Below are 13377 nucleotides of genomic sequence, written 5' to 3'. Positions count from 1 at the left end.
TTCTAGACTAAATTACCAGGAGCAGTGAAGTAAAGTAGTTTTAAGAATGCAGCCAAATTTTTTCAAGTTTCAATGAAAGAGAATAAAAAAGCATTATTTTTACCTGTAGAAAACAGTTTTATGCTTAAATACTTGCCTCATGCAGCTGAGAGCCTTTAAGACTTGCAAGAAAAAGCTGCTCTGATGATACTTGCCACATTTTCTAGAAAGGTATAGTTAGATTTTAGACATTAGACATAAGAAAAACTGAAATGTGTGGTGAGTCCCCATTAAGGGAAATGCAAATCTGTTTCATTTCTAGCATTGAGGATTTGCAACAGAGCAGACTCTCTCTCAGGTAGTGAACAGAATCCAACAGCATAATCATCTAATGGATTGCTTCAGCTACCAGGCCAACCACTGTCAATCAGTAGGCCCCTTGCACAAGGATCAGATTCCCAGCAGCCCACTCATCTTTTTATTTACTGGAAGTATCAGCAGTATTATCAGAAGCTGTGATACCGGGAAGTCACTTGTCAGTCTTTGCAGTAGTGTTGGTTTTAGCTGAAGGTGAAATGTTACAAAAATCAGTTTTCAAAGTGCTTAAAGGCTTGTATTGATCTCCAGTGTTTCGCCCATTTACGCAGAAAAAATGATGCTTTTTTGGAAATATCACATTGAAGAGATTCAAGCCTACCTCAAGAATTTTCTTACCCACCAAGAGGTCCGTTTTCAGCAGCTGGGCATCTCCACACTCTGCAGACTACGAGCAGGTACGTCCTTCCTGCCAAGGCTGCCTGCACCCATCAGCAGCAAACAGGCACTGCTTAGTAACACAGATCACAGAATAATTAGGGTTGGAAAAGACCTCTAAGATGACTCCAACCACTGACAGTGCAAACTTCTCCAGGGACTAGCTCTGCTCACTTACGAAAACAGAATAATCTCAAGGGTAGCTGTTACATGTTTTTAAGCAGCTCTTCAAGAGTATCTCCCAATAAAGGCAGGAGGATTTTGTTTGTTTGCTTTAAAACTAAAGGCATTCAGAACAGCAGGGAAATGGGACTTCAGGAAAATCTTATCCTATATAAGAACTTTTGGCACTTATTGGAATAAAATCGCAATACTGCTGGATGGAACGTGCCTGGGCTCGTCTGACCCTTGCTGCTTGCAACCTAAAAGTTTTTCAAATGTGATTTTAGTTTATTTTGATGAAGCAAGCAAATAAAAAATTTGCATGATTAGCTGATAGTAAAGCTGGGAAGTCTCACATCTTCATACTTCAAAGTCCATTAATATTACTTAATATTATGCTGGGTTAAGTTAGTCTTCTTGTCTTCGGATAAAACTGAGTACCTATGAGGGTTATAGTGTAGTAATAACTGTATATTGCACATATCTTTATGTATGTAGAGCCAGAGCCAAAACCCCACTACATCTAGATAGGCAGCTGCTGCATAAGGCTGAATTTGGCAACTGAGATTTATACGTCTGCATCAGGAGAATTTAGCAGCAATCTTGAATGGTTTTAGGATGAAAACTGAATTTGTATGTGCTTTGTGTGGTATTTTTATGTCTTACCTGTAATAAGAATCACCAACCAACTGTATCTAACCTGAAAAATAAGTTTTCTGTGCATCTGCATTAGAACATAGCAAAAAATAGGTTGGATCTGAATAACACCTGTTATTTCTCTTCAGATCCAGACTTTTCATTAGCATTCAGAAAAAGCCAAATGGTCAAACTCCTTGAGCAAGTCCGTCAGCAAACAGAAGAAACTCAAGAGCTCCTTAGGGCAGCTATGTGCCATGAAGACAGTTAATATTTAAGCCAAATGGTTTATGAAAACTTACCAGATCCAATGACCTGAACTTTCAGAGCAAACAACTCTTTTCCTTGGTTCCGGTAATTTTCCTGCTACTTGCAGTTTCGTCATACAAGAGAGATGTCCCGATAACAAGAATTGGAGCAGGTCAAAACACAATTCCTTGCACCCTTTGGCTGGCTGCTTAAGTGTGCTTGAGGACATGGCTACATGTTGAAAAACACCTGCTATGCTTGGTTAACCTTCCATGGCTTGTTTTTGGTTTCCTCACCCCACCCTTCAGAAAAACCAGCACTGTATTAATGAGGTTTTATTCATGCAACAGGCTGATTCTACTGATGAGGCATCTCTCAAGTATGCAGGTCTGCATTCATCTTTATCCTGTTTCTGTTTCATGTCCTGTATTTCAGAGCAGACTCCAAGGATTTTAGAAAATAATTGAATCAACCCATACTATAAAGGTAGAAAACTACATACAGGTTACTACAGAAAGTAACTGCTAAGGGACAATTCTCAAAGTACAAAAAATTTGTAAGAAACAAGAAAGGTAAATCCTTACAGCTGATCCTTGTCCACACTATAGGCTCTACTCTCCAGCAGAAGAGCAAAGGTATGTTAAGGCAAGGAAATGTTGCACAGAGCAAGTACAGAACACAGCAGGAACCATGAATGATTTGGGTGAGATGTGTTTAAGTACAGAACTGTATTCTGCAAATGTTACATTCTTTCTAAAGCTACTCGCAACAAGGGATGAGTGAAAATATTTGGCAAAATTAGGATTTTTTTGTTATATTTTGTATTGATACTTCATTTTAAATGGAGTTAAAGAACAATAAAAAGGTATTCATGTTTAAATTCAACTTATTTTCTTACACATATACTTCCCAAGGGCAAGCAGATGTTCAGCCATCTCCAGGAAAACTGGGTTCCATCATGTGTAACGGTTACTTGGGAAGACGCACACTGTAAGTTCAAACACCTCCCTTTCCTCTTCCTTCCCCCAGCTTTATATGCCCAGCATGACAATGTAACATATGGAATGTTCCTATGGTCTGCTGGGGTCACCTGTCCCAGCTGTCCCCTCCCAGCTTCACATGCAACCCCCCCAGGCAGGTGGCGTGGGGTGAGAGGCAGACTCTGTGCAAGTGCTGATGATCAGTAACTAAAACATCCCTGTGCTACCAGCCTTGTGTTCAGCACTAACCCAAACACGGCCCCCTTTGAGCTACTGTGAAGAAAATGAACTCTACCCCAGCCAAAAGCAGCACACTGTCTTTTGAGGCACTTCTGACCGTCCCATAGCTCTTATGTGCATGTAGAGCTTTAGAGCTGACACTGGGTACAAACATGCTATAAAAGTGAGATTAAAAAAATAGTTTAAAAAAGTTATTCTGTCAGTTAAGAGCTCAATGTTCCATTTTATTATAGCTCAAATCTCTGAACTTAATTTTGGTGCTTGAGGGAGGCATTTTTGACAATTATTTCTTTTAATATCTGCAAGTTCTTTCCAACGGCACTGTTTCGGAAAAAACAGAACAAAACAATGCACCTCCCCTCCAAAAAAAAAAAAAACAAAAAAAACAAAAAAACCAACCAAAACCCCAAAAAAACAAAGCAAAAACAAACAAGCAAAAAAAGTAAAACCAACCAAAACCACACTCAGTGCAGTAAAAGGGCCTTATGAAATTGCAGGGTAGACAGAAACTTTGAATAAAGCAGTATGGGATTTTTAATGTTCATCCATGACAGGAATTTCATTTTGAAATCTCATGTGACAAACCATGTGCTCAGCCTTGGACAGGTGGACTTTCTAAAACAAAGGACTGGCTGAATGACACACCTGGGAACAAAAACGTCATACTGTAAATCACCCCTGTGGGTGATTTTAGATCAGTTTCCAAAAAGAAGCAGTGCATTATTAAGTAATGATATTAGAATGTGTCCTGTATCTGTATTCTTAGGTAATCTCAAACATTATTTCAATGTCTTAGCAAGAAAGCTAACAAATAACAAAGGACTCTTCATCAGGAATGAGGAGATCAAAGACATGAAGCAAACAGAGCTAATGGAGAGCAATGCAGCAGTTGTGATGTTTTGAAATAACTCACAGAGCATCGTCCCTGTGAGCATCGATGCCGTGCCGTGGAGATGGGAGCACAGAGCTGAGCCTGCCCAGAGCACACAGCTCTCTGCTGGGGAAGGCTGCTGCTCCCAGCCCTCAGAACAGCTCTCTGCACCTGCTACTTGCACCTCACACAGCAGTTCCACCTCGCCCCTCATGGTATGAACAACACAACCAGTTGCAATAGCAGGCAGAGGAGCTGGCCTTCCTCCCATACCATATTTTATTGTCAAAACCAACACTGAACAGAAGAGAAACTGTTTTCCCTGCATTAAAAGAGGCTTAACCAAAAGATTTAAAAATTCAATATTAAATCCTTTTTTAAAATTTCATACACCTACTCTCAATTCCCTTGTTCTTATATTGTATGTCATGCCCTTGAAACAGGAAATTCTTGCTCTCATTTGAAGCAAACCTGGATTGACTGTAATGACAAACTGTTTTTAATCCAGCCCTGCTAAAAAAAAAAAATCAAAGCAAAAAAAGCAAATGTGAGAAATAAAGCCAGCCCATTTTTCCACAAACAGTGAAGCAAATGTGCTGAAGTCTCCCCAAAAATAGACCAGCATAATTTATAACCAATCCTAAATAGCTCAAGATCAACACAATTTAAACCCGATCCTAAATGAATCCTAAGACTTAAAACTGAAGCTAAATGTAACTGCCTATTTTATTGCTCTCCTTCTTGTTGCAAGTGACTCTGTACTGATTTTCAGTAAAGAAATTAGAGAAAATCTGAAGCAAAATTTTAAGCAGACCATGAGCAGCAAAAACAGTTCTCTATCAGAGATCGACTCTTGCTTCAATTATGCGAGAAAATGAAAATATAAGTAGAAATAAATATTTCAAACAAGTTTTATTTGGTACTTACATGCTATATATAGTTTTAAAGAAAAACTACATATTTTGGACACTTCAAAATATTGTGGCTATGTACACGGAAAACTAAAGAAAGCAAGAAAGGAACCCAATTCATTTTACTGTGTCACAAGTTACTATTGAAAGCACTCTGACTGAATGGCTGTTTTTTCCCTTCCATAAATATTCTGGCAGATGAAGTCTCTTTCATTTTATTTCCATTGCTTTTGTCCCATCTCCTCTATAAGATGAACACTCGGCAGCAGCAGAAATTTCTTCAAAAATCCTTCGGCTTTTGTCTCAGAGGATCTCTTCTGCTAGCACAGACTTTCTGCACAGCTTCCTACAGGCCTTGCTCAGTGCTCACCAGAGGCAAGTGCAGGAATCTTAATGGAAAATTCTCTGTTAGCAGGAGCTGAGAGCCCATGAACCTCCATTTTCCCTACCCAAGGATCTTCTCACTGATTCAGAGAGCAATGCCTCAAGCCTTTGGCGATGCTGCAAACGCAAACACCCAGAGCGAGCTCTGCCTCCAACAGCATTGTTTAGCAAAGCACAAAAACGTGCAAGGTTTTACAGTTCTGCACAACAGCAACCAAAAGTGTGGGATGGAACAATGAATGACAGTAGAAATCGGCATCAAACTAAAGAGAAAGCAACCTGCATCGCTCCTCTTATCACTCAAGCTGCACTGCTTTATAAAAACCACACACTACATAAAAAAGCACGACCATTTTCCATTTGCTCTGAAACGAGCAAACCCCAAAAATCCCTGAACCTGCATCATCATCCAAAACTCAAATATCCCAGGTTTCACACAGTCTTCAAAAGTCTGATAAGGCAAAGGAAAAGTCTTCCATCATTGGGAACAGCAGCAATTTACAGGACTCAGAACAAGGTAATTCCTTGTATGTGTGCACACGTGTGTGCACATATGCATACACATCTTTTATAGTATTGTGAACGTGGATGTAACTAAAAAAATCAAGTTTGCAGTATCTTTTTCACCACATTTGTCTAATTTATTCAATCAAATGATTTATTTCTGTACTGAGCAAAATTCATAAATACATTATCTAGGAGAACAATAGGTTATCCTCTTGTCCATGAAAAAATAATGCTTTCAAATTTTCACATTTTAAAACCTTTCTTGTTTTGTGTTTTTAGAGAAAATGTGAGAAGATCATAGTGACGTCTCAATTTACAGAATGTCCCTGTAGGAATTACATTTACAAGAACCTGATACAGAAGCCTATAGTTTGCCCCCATAATTAGAGTTCTCTGCAATAACATTTAAACCAACAGGTTTAAATAAAACACCCCATTAACTCTACTTGTAGAGCAATGAGGCATTTATTTTTCAAGTATTAGAACCATAAAGTGTAAAAGATTCTTTGCCAATTTTACAATTATGCCTTTTAAACCAACACCCACCTTTTTTAAAAACAAAAAAGAATCAGTCCCACCACCCAAATCAGCCCGTTACTTTCAGATTCCAGTGTCTTGTGTCTTAAGGAATGCAGAAATATTCATTTACTAACAAAAAAGCTTGTTGGAAATAGCCATATTAAGTAACGCACATGAAGCATGATTTTTCTAGTGATGAAAGCTATTAGAATGGTGATCCAAGTCTATTCCCCTCATTTCTTCTGCTGGTTTTACTAAAGTCCTTCCAAAAAAGATATTCAAGAAATCTTTAAAAAACTGGAGAGAAAAAATAAAACACTCCTTCATAGCATGGAAGAAACTCCACTGACTGCAGAGATGCTCATATCACCTTTGGTTCTTCAGAAGAAACAATCAGATCACTTCTAAAACAGAAGGTAAACATGACAGGTCAGAGTGGCAATTCTTTCTTCAAAATGTTAGGTGCTTATGCAATTATTTTAATGTGAGATGATTTTCCTTACATTTTTAGGCCAGAGAAAAATACAGTGCTATCCAATTTAATTTGCTAAAGCAGTATTTTTTACCTAGCTTTTTTGCAAAGATATGATGTAATTCAGAAAAACCCAGTGTCCTGGAAACCATCCCTCGATGCCTGCAAGAACTTGACGAGGAAAGCATATCCAGAATTTCAAAATGTAGTTTTTAGGAAGTAGTTACCCCACTTCTGCATGTGCATGTCAAGCACTGCACTTGCAAAACTGGAACCCAGCTGCTGATCATAAGGTCAGAGCAGCAGCTGTCACCTATCACTTCTGCCTGAAAGCACAGGGCAAACCCTTCCAAGCAACTCCAAAGGGCACAAAGTAAAACACTTGTGAGAAGCCCTCATCCAGGAAACGATAAGGCCTCACCACTATTGCACTGCATCTCTATGTGCCCGGCATGCATAGCTCTGCAAAGAGATGTGCTCTTTGTATTGATTTGTTCAAAATTTAAACAAATAAAATTTGTTTAAAATTTAAACAGAGCTTAAATACTGAAAAAAAAATAGAGTTCAAAAATCCTTAAATGAATAAGCTTATCAATATAAGGTGATTGATAGCTCTGAGACTTCTCTCAATTACAACAAATTACAAGTGTTAGTGAACCACAGCAAACCTACCTGCTGTTTGATGTGTTTGAACACTATCTACCTGAGGCAAAAGAGTGCCCTTATCTTCAAAGGCTAGAATTGGATTCAAAGGAATTTCGGGACTGTTGCTTCCATCATTGTTCATAGCATCCAGCCGGGATGGTTTAGAACCAATAGGCAGGTTCATGATCTCTTCAAAATTATCATTCTGCATAGACATTCCATTTTCATTAGCATTCTCCTCTGGATTGAGATTGCTGAAAGAGAAACATAGCAATTTTTCCTTAGGTAGTTTATCTAGAACTGAAATTTAGTCATCCTCAAAGCAATAGTACAAATGGAAGAGAAGTCTGCATCAATCCCAAGCATTCTTTTAGCCAGTGAAAGCAAAACTATGCTTCTACCACAGTAGGAAAAAATGGTTTTGCAGCCAAGTACTTGGTATTCCTTCCCTCAAACCCATGGGACAGTAGTTACCTTTGGCTACATGATAGCCAGAACTACAGGGTGGACACTGCAGCCTGAGAAGCAACTGCAATGGGAATCAGTGAGGAAATCTCTGCAGCACCACCACTACCTGGAACCACCCACATAATGCAATTTACAGCTCCTAGCATCTTTTTCAGATCTCATAACCTTTGTTGTACCCTTCCTCTTATTGCAAATCAATGTAATCGCCCTTGGATAAGATCGCTGTTATTTTTATTATTTCTTGGATCACCTTCTGCCACCAGTTTTGGAGCAGCTTCTTCTATATGCCGCTAATCCAGAGAAAAAACTCCCTTTTCAATATAGCGCTCCTTTCATTCCCTTCTCTCATAAAAGATCTTAGGGGCCATTTCCAAGGCACTACCCAGCTCCACACTTCTCCTGTTGATCACGTCCAAGCTAAAAGAGCCCTCTCCCAGAATCCCTCATCAATCTGGACTTTCGTTTTCCATTTCCCATGTGAGAAAGGTCCATTATGAGCGAGCTCCTGCACATCTCCCCCATCCAGAGCAGCACAAGCACAGACACTGCATTTACATGTACTGTCCCCAGATGATATTGCTCACGTCTCACAGCCTTGGGCCTCCCCTCCCAACCCCTTTATTAGGTGCTGCATCGTCAAATCCTTCTGACTCTGCAGATGGCATGTCCTATTCTGCCAGAGAGGAGAAACTAAGGTGCTACTTCAGCGAACAGGATGACAGTAATGGGACCATAAGCTCCTCAGGCAAGAGCAAGTACTCAACAAACACTCAAAAATCTTGTGATCTTTCACAGGTTCTTCCCAAAGCCCTCAAACAGTTAGATCCTGGCAATCCTGGATACCTATTCCCTGTCTGGGCCCCATTGCAACTGTTCAGGTTATTTGGAAATGTTTTGGCCACAAAGGCACAGACGCAATTTTCCTAGATTGAAACTTGGCTACCAATTTCCTCAGGCCATTTCTCAGAAGGCAGCTCAGCTTCACAGGCTTATTTTCTGACAGCACATTTACTAGTCTTAAAAAGAAACCTGTTTGTAATTGGCAGACACTATATTTTCATTTGCTAGCTTCTTTGTACAACTTTGCACAAACAATTAAAGAATTGTTTTACAGTATTCCCCAAGAGACAAAAAACAATCATTGCTCTTTTGAAAGTGGCAGTGCTTTTTTATCCAAAGCTCAGATTTCCTGTGAGAATCACATGCTGGTGTTCATATCAAGCCTTCCCAGTTTTTCAAACTATCACCAGTTCTTTTTCAGAAAGGCACTCCCCTTTTTTTTCATCTTTGGATATGCTGGGCAAATTTCAAAGTGAAAAATATGTTTCACTGCACTGAGTTTGAGAGCAGGCACAGAAACCCTGCTCAATGCCACCCTTTTGTGCCAAAGACCCACACGTGTAAGAGGAGGACCAGAATCTGTGAAATGCTTTAGGACTATTTAAAGCTGCTCTGTCATGTATGGTCATTAGTTCATTATTCACTAGAAGGTATCCTGTTATTTACTTTATCTCCATATACTGCCAATAGCCATATCAGAACTAGGATAAGAAGCCAAGTTTGATGAATGGGTTAGAAAGAGGTGGAAAGAGAGCAACTGCTCATTCATACAAATCAAACAGTGCAGTAGTTCAACAAATATTAGAGCAATGAAGAACCCTTTTGCTTCTGCAAACAGAATTTTTCTACCCAATTTATCAGCTGACTTAGTGAATAAATAATTCTTCATAGTTTATATTTATGTGCCATGGCATTGCCAGCAATACACATGGAGTTAGAGCATAATTCATTCAGACCTGAATAATGTCTTTTGAGACAGAGGAGTCTACAATCACAAAGGGGGTACAGAAAAGGAAATCAGAACTATAAATATTCTAAATTTTGTGGTATAAAATTTTCTAGATTCTATGCTGCTTGATCCACCTAAGGACTGGAGGAGCAAATTTAGACTAAACAAGGGAAACAGAAGAGTGGAATTAATTTCCAGTGGACATCTTAGAGGCCACAAGCTCAAAAGGAGATTAGATGAATTCCTAGGAGATTGGTATGCCCTTCAGCTTCTAGTAATTAGCAGCTTAGGGACTACTTGAGCCTATGGTTGCATTTGGACCATAATGCTTAGCAACCCTTCATTTGGCCAGAGGATCTCCTGGTAATTACCTTTTTTTTCCCTCTACATTGTGCTACAGGCCATTAAAACAAAGAACACAAAAAAAGAGAAAAGGTTTTTTACCTGCTACAGCTGTTTTTACTGTCTTATGTTACATTCTTAATGTTGTCTAAGTGTCTGATGCAACACCAGAGATATCCTTTTCAGGCATACAATGTTGCAGAAAGAACTGGATAATTTTGGCATTCTAACATATTCCATAAGTGTGCGTGTAGCAAGACACTTATGTAATAGAGGAAAAAAAAGTTGCCTAAGTTGTTGAGAATGCATTTCCAAACATAACAGTCTTGCAAGCATCTGAAGGACATCTCCATGGCAGCTGAAAAGTATCTCTGTAGCTTCACATTTTGACCTGGACACATTAATATTAACAAGACAGACTGGAGGATGTTGGGAAAAGGGAGCCAGTTTAATTAAAGAAATTGGAACATGCAAACATTTAAAATTACTGAAAATTATATCTGTTGTAGATAATTTTAGCCAAAACTCTATGTAGACACAGCCTGAAATTAGAATTTGAAGAGGCTAAAAAATAAAGAAAGCCAGAATTCAGTATATCTGCTTCCGATCATTCATCAGAAATCAACACTGAATAGGAAAAAATGGATTTGCAGGCCTTTGAAAAACACCATTTTCACAGCTGTCACTTCTGATCTGAAGGAAAATGTCAGTCACCCCATTTATTGAGAGAATTTTTGCAGAGGAGACATATATAGACATTAACAGCAAAATGTATTCCAGACTTCTGGATTATTTAAATAAATGGTGCTTATTTTTAATCCACTGAGACAACAGCACTGAAACCAGCCAGCAACAAGGAGCTTTCTTTTCCAGGACAAGATATGAAGGCAATCACACAGACCAACTGTATATTTCTAAAAACTGGTCATCTAACCTGCCCAGACCCAGCTCCATGCACCCAGGATGGAGACACATGAGGTGAACTGTACTCACTGAGGTGTTTGCACTGCATTGCAAGTGTTTGTAGAAAACAGCACAGAAAAGAGGAATTACTGAGTAAATACCATAAGGAAAGTGCTGTCAACATAAACCAGTGTAGTGAAATAACTTTTTCTAAAAAGTAGCAAAGAATCTTGGGCAAAGAATTAGGGAATGGAGTATAAGCAAAAAATCTGTAAGTGGGCTATGGATTAGGCTTCTGTAGGGTTCTGCATCACTCCATCCTCTCACCCACACATGCACATGACACAAATCCCCCAGGTAACACCTTTTTAACTTCTGGTCAGAATCCTCAGCACTCTTGTTGTTAAAACATGAAGAAGTATTTTTCAGACAAAAGACAAATCTTGCTGAGGGCCAAAGTGAGGTGCTCACTCAGGAGACAACCTGCACCCACTGCCCCTGTGCGTGCCACCATGTCAGGGGTATCTGGATGCCAGACAACCACAGCACACGATACAATAGCAATGGTGTTGGCACCTGTGGCTTTTACCATGTGACAAAAATCTGTGGGACACCACCAAGTGCTTCAGGCTTCACCTTCCCAGTCACTGTGGATGTACCTCTGAAGCAGATACATTCCAACCTGGCATGCCAGTTTTCCCTTCCACATGTGCTTCCTACTTTTGTCAGTGTTCCTCAATCTCATTTATTCATTCTTCACTGTGGTCATTCTGAGGTTCCTCCCACACAGATTATAATGGTACAAGACAGCACTCATTAATGTGGCACATTTTATATTTCAAACATCAAGGTGCTTGTAAGGCTGAAAGTGATTAACATTTTAATAGCTGCCCAAGACAATTATGAGGCAGCTCTGTGCAGCTCATCCAATGCACCTCAGTGTCACTGACAGAACTTCCCTCAGCAGGAGCATCCTTGTCAGCATGACAGCAGGCTAAGATCCCCCAGGCATATGGAGGGATCGAGAAAGGGCAAATTCCTCCTTCAATTAGTGCCAATCACACCCTGAAGCATACTGTCCATTACAGACTGCACAATGGCTTCCCACATTCAAGGTTTCCCATGCATATTCTGGCACTACCTACATAAAACATGAAAGGACTGCGAGATTATTTGGCTTTTCTGCATCACTAAAATTAAAATAACTGACAGCTCATGCTTATGTAACAGATGTCACTCAGTTCAATACTGAGGTTTCAAGCTTTTCAACAATTTCTCAGAGTGGCTTGGTTCATGGCTACAGAGAGGTCCCAATCTATAATATCTGCCTCCTCAAATACTCCTTATGAGGAACAAAGGTGTTTTTTTAAAATGCATAACCAAAGTGACTAATCCTGTATCACACACAAAGGACATATGTAAAACACCACTTGCTAATACTTCAAGCAGTTTAGAAATCAAAACATCTAGGCTGAAACCACAGTGTTTATTATTTGAATTAAGAAAAGCAGTGCAAGCCCAGAGTGGGTTTTATAAGCTTAATTCAGGGAAAGAAACAGAAAAAATTCCCTTTCCATGAAGTTTCAATAAATGTAATAACTGCTGCCAAACACATTGTTCCAAACGCTGCAAAGAACATGCTCTATTTTATAAAAATTTCTTCCCTATCATTTAGCAAAAATCAGTTACTACTCCTTGAAATGTGATAAAGTTCTTTCCTTAACAGAGGAAAAGATAAAAGGCAGATTGAACAGTTGCTTCTTACTTAATTAACGAACTCACGGATGCGAATATGATTTATTATTCTAGCAGCCCTGTGGCCAGCCAGGGCTCCTCACGGCACCTGGCAGTGTTTTACCTGTCCACGTTCCCGGGGGGCTGGAGCGGAGGGTCCCCACGCGCGCCGGTGGCCACGCTCCCGTTGTGGCTGTGCGGGGCTGGCACCGCTGCCGGCTCCGGGGCACACGCAGGGCTGCCTGCCACTGGGCACAGAAAACAGGGTTGCATTAAACCAAGCAGCAGCCTCTACCCTGTAGATTGGGGGAAAATATTTTCTACAAAAGCCAGCACAGCTAAAGCGAGTTACAGTTTTAAAAAAATAGAGGGTTCGCACACCCCTCCCCACCCCTCTACCCAATTCCATCTCCTTTGTCAGCTTTTTGGGCACACAAACCCTGTTTCAGGTCCAAAGTAAATGTCAGAAAGCCAGATTTCAAAGCCATAGCTTTGTGAACAAGAATAAACATTTTACAATCATATGCACAATTCCAACATATAAGCCAGTGGGCAAAAGAGGCTGATATCTGATAGAATGTTATGCTGGCACTTTGCAAGTAGCAATAGAGAATGGAATAGAGCAAAACTTGGATATTACTAATTCCATACACTGGTATTTCTTGATTCCAGTGACTGGATGGAACTGAAAAGGAAAAGGAAATGAAGAAAAAAAAATCTCCATTGGAAAGGACACTTCTTTCAATAAGTACCAAATGATTACTACAAAACATTGCAGAGAGCAACATAAAATGAGATTATCCCTGTCCCTCATGCCAAGACCATGTAATACA

The 13377-nt window shown here is 39.7% G+C and overlaps 2 protein-coding genes across 15 annotated transcripts in view; one reads left to right on the top strand and one right to left on the bottom strand.

The window, feature by feature from the left end:
- Nucleotides 1-4119, top strand: part of LOC135445614 (uncharacterized) — a 31368-nt gene extending 27249 nt beyond the window's left edge. For 4 of the 6 annotated variants that reach the window (XM_064708359.1, XM_064708355.1, XM_064708353.1 and 1 more), the window contains 2 exons: nt 627-752; nt 1680-2635. In XM_064708359.1, coding sequence (XP_064564429.1) covers nt 627-752; nt 1680-1801 — 248 coding nt within the window. In that variant the 3' untranslated portion in view covers nt 1802-2635. Of the gene's footprint in view, nt 1-606; nt 766-1679; nt 2636-2693 lie in introns of those variants that run through there. The other 2 variants (XM_064708356.1, XM_064708358.1) reach the window with 2 other exon arrangements.
- A 644-nt stretch (nt 4120-4763) lies between these two features.
- Nucleotides 4764-13377, bottom strand: part of MAP7 (microtubule associated protein 7) — a 109470-nt gene continuing 100856 nt past the window's right edge. For all 9 annotated transcript variants that reach the window (XM_064708346.1, XM_064708345.1, XM_064708352.1 and 6 more), the window contains 3 exons: nt 12669-12792; nt 7336-7562; nt 4764-6595 (listed from right to left, as the gene is read on the bottom strand). In XM_064708346.1, coding sequence (XP_064564416.1) covers nt 6585-6595; nt 7336-7562; nt 12669-12792 — 362 coding nt within the window. In that variant the 3' untranslated portion in view covers nt 4764-6584. The remainder of the gene's footprint in view (nt 6596-7335; nt 7563-12668; nt 12793-13377) is intronic.

Source organism: Zonotrichia leucophrys, chromosome 3 (assembly GCF_028769735.1).
Source record: "Zonotrichia leucophrys gambelii isolate GWCS_2022_RI chromosome 3, RI_Zleu_2.0, whole genome shotgun sequence".
Classification (NCBI taxonomy): Eukaryota; Metazoa; Chordata; class Aves; order Passeriformes; family Passerellidae; genus Zonotrichia; species Zonotrichia leucophrys.
Note: the sequence above shows the minus strand (reverse complement) of the source record. Positions and strands in the feature narration are given on the sequence as shown.